The sequence below is a fragment of the Felis catus genome, chromosome D4, assembly GCF_018350175.1.
Source record: "Felis catus isolate Fca126 chromosome D4, F.catus_Fca126_mat1.0, whole genome shotgun sequence".
NCBI classification, from domain to species: Eukaryota; Metazoa; Chordata; class Mammalia; order Carnivora; family Felidae; genus Felis; species Felis catus.
Window position 1 is genome coordinate 83,668,444 of NC_058380.1, and position 6,263 is coordinate 83,674,706.

General features: G+C 51.7%; 1 protein-coding gene across 2 annotated transcripts in view; it reads right to left on the bottom strand.

The window, feature by feature from the left end:
- NR6A1 (nuclear receptor subfamily 6 group A member 1) overlaps positions 1 to 473 on the bottom strand; it is a 232,249-nt gene extending 231,776 nt beyond the window's left edge. For both annotated transcript variants that reach the window (XM_023242705.2, XM_023242704.2), the window contains exon 1: positions 217 to 473. In XM_023242705.2, the coding sequence (XP_023098473.1) occupies positions 217 to 316 (100 nt within the window). In that variant the 5' untranslated portion in view covers positions 317 to 473. The remainder of the gene's footprint in view (positions 1 to 216) is intronic.
- Positions 474 to 6,263: the final 5,790 nt, after the last annotated feature.

The window sequence follows — 6,263 nt, forward strand, 5'->3', positions numbered from 1 at the left end:
GGGGAACGGGGAAGGAGGGGGAGGGTCCACACTGAGTAGGACGGGGGAGGAGAGGGAGGGTCCGCGCTGAGGGGACCCGGGTGAAGGTCCACGCCGAGGAGACCCAGAGCCGCTGCGGCTTCCCAAAAAGTCGGCCGAGAGGGGGGGAAACCCCCGGGGCTAAGGGACAGGCAGTCGGTTCTTCCTGGGCCCAGGCTCCACACGCCCCTCACCCACCGTTGCGCGGCGGCGGAGGGAGCGCGGCGGGCGGCTCCAGGAACCCCGCCGAGCCCCCGCCGCCTCCCCCTCCGCTAGGCGGCCGTTCGTCCCGCTCCATGCGGTGGTGCTCAGGGCCCGCGCTCGGTTCGCTGCTCCGCCATGACCGGCGCCCTCGTTCTCGTCGTCGTCGTCCGCCGGGGGGAGGGGGCTGTCAGGGGCCGGCGGGCTCCCGGCCGCGGCGCTCTCTGGGCCCCGAGCCGCCCGGCTCCGCGCCCCTCCGCGCCGCGCCCCCTCAGCACTGGCCAGCTCCCTCCCCCGACGTCACGCGCCGCTGCCACGCACGGTCCTGCGGAGCACGCTGGGAATTGAAGTCCGCCGGGCGAGGCCGGCCACGCGGGACCCCACCAACTAAAGGGGTGGGAGTAAGGATAAGCAGCTCTGAGAAGTGAAGGCCAAGGCCTGTCAATATCTCGAACTGTGATAAAAACTTCCGGTAAAAATTTAACAAACATTACTTCAGGGCCTTCTCTTTATTTGATTTTTCCATGATTAACGATCCCTACGATTCCCCGTCTCCCCCCGCCTCGACAATGAGTCTTCCCAAGGGGCGGATCGCGAGGGAGCTGGGCGAGCACGTGCAATGAAGCCCAGCCCTGTGGGCGGGGCTTAGAGGGGGCGGAATTTAGAGGTATTCACGAGGGACTTCCTTCGCGGCTTCGGGACAAATTGGACCAGAGATTAAAGGGATGGAGTTTAACTCCAGGTGACTACGTTCGTATGCAAATAGGATCTATAAAACTCTGCTTTCCGGGGTACTCTTAAAAGCCTTTACCTCCGGGTGGGCGGGAAGGACTACGGCTTCTCTTCCTCCTCTCTAATTTTCTCCCTGCCCAACCGAATGGCAAACGAAGCTCCACACCATTGATGCCATTAAAGAGACTCTCAGACTCTTGACTCCTAGTGTCTTGAAGCCCTCCGTTTGAGAAACTCCTTACCCAACGTTGTTCGCCTTCCCTTCTCCTCGGTTACCCTGTCTGTAAAATGGGGTTAGAAGAGGGACGAGGCCCAATCGGAAGGTCCTAAGCCCCCACCCCCACCGGCTTCCTGCCTCAGTTTCCCAGAGCAAAATGCCAGATTTTGCGGTCTCCCTGCTCTCGGCTGAGTACCTTCTGCAGCCACCAGGTGGCGCGAGGCCACCAGCCTCTAGGCCTGCCCAGGCGTCGACCTTCAGCGACCCTGTCAGGGAAGGACTCATCGTGGCTGCCGCCCCAGGTCTAAGCCCTACCTGACCTGCTTGAAGACAAAGAACGAGAACTCTGGTGCTTTGCCCGCCTCCACTCTGCCGGGTCATGCCACAGCTTCCTCATGGCTGCTTCTTCCTCATCACTCCCCTAGTCCCGCCCTACCAATCCTGGCTCATCTGTCAATCCTTGCTTAATTTTTTTTTTTTTTTTTTTGAATCCTTATCCTGGCATTTGCACCCCTGCCTGGTCTGACCCCTGCCCACATTTCTCATCACACACCTTCCCTCACCTGCTACACAGGATGCTTTGCAAGGCTTCCTTGCAATTTGAAGGTGGCTGTTCCTTACCAACATTGGTTAATTTATTGTATCTTTAATCTGTGCTGGCCACTGTTTAGTTTACGTTAACACTGTGTTGTCTAAACCTTACACCTGCTCTATGAGGTAGCTCTGATACTGTCCCTATGATACAATGTTGAAGTCACCCAGCAGTGATGGGGATTCCAAACCCAAACTTGGCTCCTTCAAGCTGGCTTCACCCAACGCGGTCCCAAACTCCTACTCATCTTTCAAGATCCTGTTCAAATATATCCTCAGGGACACTTTTTAAAATACTTCCCACCAGGAGACATCTAGATCTCCTCTGTGTTTCCTTACAGCTTTATTGAGCTAATTGCTTTCCTACCACCATTCCCCAGCCCCAGAGGGAGAGGAAAGCCTTAGTGTGGTGGTGGTGTGAGGGAGGGGGGGCAGAGGTCCCCTGGGTCATACCCTCAGCTCTGGGTTCTAAAATGTGTCAGGACCGGGGCGCCTGGGCGGCGCAGTCGGTTAAGCGTCCGACTTCAGCCAGGTCACGATCTCGCGGTCCGTGAGTTCGAGCCCCGCGTCAGGCTCTGGGCTGATGTCTCGGAGCCTGGAGCCTGTTTCCGATTCTGTGTCCCCCTCTCTCTCTGCCCCTCCCCCGATCATGCTCTGTCTCTCTCTGTCCTAAAAATAAATAAACGTTGAAAAAAAAAATTTAAAAAAAAAAAAAAAAAAATAAAATGTGTCAGGACCACATGGTTTTCCTAGGCCTTCCAGAACTTCCCTTTCTATCACAGTCCTCTGGAGATAGTGAGTTCACCTTCCCTGGAGATCCAATCAGAGGCTAAGTGGCACTGCAGAAACCTCCTGAAAGCCAGGGGTTTCAGTGGTGGACAGATTCTAAGTTGACCCTCAAAGATGGGGAAAAACTTCAGCCAAAAACTTAGCCCTTGGAAGCAACATCCTCCTCCTTCAGACTCCAGCTTTGTTGTCACTTCCTCCTAAAAGCTTTTCTAGATATGACTAGTCAAATCCCTTTATTCTCTCATCATTATAACTCCAGCTGCTAAGCACAGAGCCTAGACATAGTAGACACTGAATAAATAATTGCTGACTGGGTAAAAGGATGAATAAGACAAATCTGACTTTTCTACTTAGTAACTGTGACCTTGGGTGTGTTACATCTAATCCTCAAAGTCCTGGTTTCTCAGGGGGAGGGAGGGAATAGACATAGTTGCTACCTCACAGGATTGTTATGAGAATTAAATAATATGATGCATGCAGGGGCGCCTGGGTGGCTCTGAGAGTTAAGCGTCCAACTCTTGATCTGAAATCAGGTCTTGATCTCAGGGTCATGAATTCAAGCCCCACGTTGGACTCTCCTGGGCGTAAAGCCTACTTACAAAAGTATATGGGGTGCCTGGATGGCTCAGTCGGTTAAGTGTCCAACTTCAACTCAGGTCATGATCTCACCATTCGTGAGTTTGAGCCCCACATCCAGCTCTGTGCTGCCAGCTCAGAGCCTGGAGCCTGCTTCAGATTCTGTATCTCCCTCTCTCTCTGCTTCCCGCCCACCCCTCCCACCCCCCACTCGCACTCTGGCACTCTCTCTCTCTCTCTCAAAAATAAACATTAAAAAATTTTTTTAATAAAATTAATAGGCATGCAAAGCAATTAATATTAGGCCTAACCTAATAAATGGAACCTGTTACTACTGTTAAAGAGCTATCCTGGGGCACCTGCATGGCTCAGTTGGTTGAGCGTCCAACTTCAGCCTAGGTCATGATCTCGTTCCTGAGTTTGAGCCCTGCATCGGACTCTGTGCTGACAGCTCAGGGCCTGGAACCTGTTTCAGATTCTCTCTCTCTCTCTCTCTCTCTCTCTCTCTCTGCCCCTTCCCCACTCATGCTCTGTTTCTCTCTCAATAAATAAAAACATTTTTTAAATTTTTTTTTAAAAAGAGCTATCCTAATTCCCAGTTACCTGTCTTCTGAAAATACTCCTTGGGAAGAGTCAGCTACCATGAAACTGAGAAAGGTGAGGGAAATGACAATGTACTGAGACGCAGCCACTGTCCTAAACATACAGTCCTATGAGGTAGGACCTGTATGGGATGCTTTCCCTACAGTGTCTGCCCTCTCCCCCCAACAATCCTGGGAAGTCAGTACTTTCCCTCAATTTACATATGAGAAAACAGACTCAGAAAGACATGGAAAAAACTCCCATCATCACAGGCCTCCTGACAGAAGAGCTAGAAAGGAAAGTATCCAAGGATAAGGAGGGATCTTCAAGAGAGTGGTCCTGAGGCCAGAGGCAGACAGACAAACAGGATGAACAGTATAAGACAAGGATAGAGCTAAGGACAAGGCAGGTATGAGCCCCATTGTGGGTGCTTTCACCTCCACCCTGTGCTGGTGGAGACTAATCAGATCAAGTAACCACACAAACCCACATGTGCACATACGTTCTACAACTGAGAACACACTTAGAAGTTCCTTGTGCTGTCGGAATACGTGGCAGGGTTCATTTTGGTTGGCGGTGATGATCAGGGGAGGCTTTCTGGGATAAGAAGCATTGAAATAAGAGGAATGAGGAAGAGTGAGTGAGATTGAGCAGAGAGTTTCAGGAGGAAAGAGCATATGCAAAGGCCCCAAGGCCAAGTGAGAATTTAGAGAATCTATTGTGACTGGAGCCTGCTGAGGGACAGGGGTAGGACCAAAAGGGTGAAAAAGAGGAAACAGAGACCATGGGGCCATACTGTGGGACAGCCAGCAGGGGGCGGAGTTGGGGGAGGTGGACAGTGTCCTTTTTCTTCCAGAGCCTAGCCAGAGTCAGAGCCAGGCTGCATGGGGAGAAAGGTCTGAGAAAGGGAACCCCTGCCTGGTTCTGTTTATTTTAAGTACATTTTGTCTATTATTTGAATAGATAGGACACACATTACAAAAATCCCAGATGCAAAGAAGTATTCAATGAAAAGTAAACCTTTCTCCTTACTGATTCCCAACAACTGTTTTCCCTCCTGAGCAATAACCACCATAATGATTTATTGTGTGTCCATTCACAGTCTATGCACATAAGAACGCACATACCACATTTATTTTTTTATACTAATCTAGCCCTGATTTTGACATGTCCCCAGATCTCTAGTTATGAAAGAGGCTAATTTGTACTGAACACCTGAAGCATGTGACTCGTTAATGCAGCTCAGAGTTAGGGAGCACGAGACCTTGTGCTAGGTCAGTTGTTCTTCAAACTATAAGTCCCTTAGAGGGCTTGTTAAAACACAGATTGCACAGATCCCTAGAGTTTCTGCTTCCTTAGATCCGGGGTAGGGCCTGAGAATTTGCATTTCTAAGTTCCCAGATGATGTTGAGGCTGCTAGTCTTGGAACCACACTTTGAGACCACTCAACTAGCTACTCATGCACAAGGTATGTGCACAGTTGACTTCTCTCCCACAAGGGAAGGTGTAAAGGACACAAGGAAACAGACACATCAACTAGACCGTTTCATGTGGGATAAATTCTATGAAGAAAATGAAGAGGGGGAAGGGTTATGCATCAGGGAGAAGTGCTTGAGAGTAGCATTTGGGGTGCATATAAGGGTTCCTTTTTGAGCAGTTAAAGTTTACAAGGGCAGATAAATAGACACACAAGTGGAACTGTCTTGGATCAGGGGAGGGTCACCTACGGAGGCAGCGTGGAGAGGAAAGAGGTGTCTGGTATCCCGGAGTGCGCAGAGGTGCAAGGACAAGCAAAAGTGCCTGAGAAAGAGCCCCGTTCGAGGTTATACGGGGAATCCGAAAGAAACCGAGAGAGGAGAGAGTTTGGGAAGGAGGCATGATCAAGAGCCATCGATCCTGGGAGGTTAGAGGTGCCGCCTTAGGTGCGGTGACAGGAGGTCCCGAGGACCTCAACTAGCCATCTCCCGAGCCAGACCGACAAGCGCTGGAGCGAGAGGAGGGCAGGGAACCTGAGGCGGGGCGACCAGAGGCGGCTCCTTGGGAGTTTTGCTGCCTAGGAATCAGAGAAATGAGCACTCCCTCTTGAGGATGGGGAAGAGGAAGGCTGTTTAAAAGGCAGGAGCTACTGGAGTTTAATTAGGGGTCTACGGGAGGGATCACGGAAAAGAAACAACGGGAGAGAGAGGTCTGAGTCGTGAGATGGGTAGAGGTGGCGGGGTCTGGGTATTTGGAGAGCTGAAAAGCTCACCTGCTCTGGAAACATCACTCATCTGAACTTCACAACCACTCCAAAAGGAAAGCACTATTTTCTCCATTTTACAGATTAGGAAACTGAGGCTCAAAGAGGTGAAGGGACACGCCCACGGTCCCACATCTCACAGAACAGGACCTTCCTCCGTGTGTCGACCCCGCTCCGCGTTTTGGCCCCGAGGCTCCTGGGGACTCCGAACAAGACCCTTTTTTGTGTCCTGGCAGGGATGCCCTTTGGAGAGCCGCCCAATGGCGAAGAGGCCCCGCAGAGAGAGGGCCGGGCAGGGCGGGGTGCCCCCTCCACCCT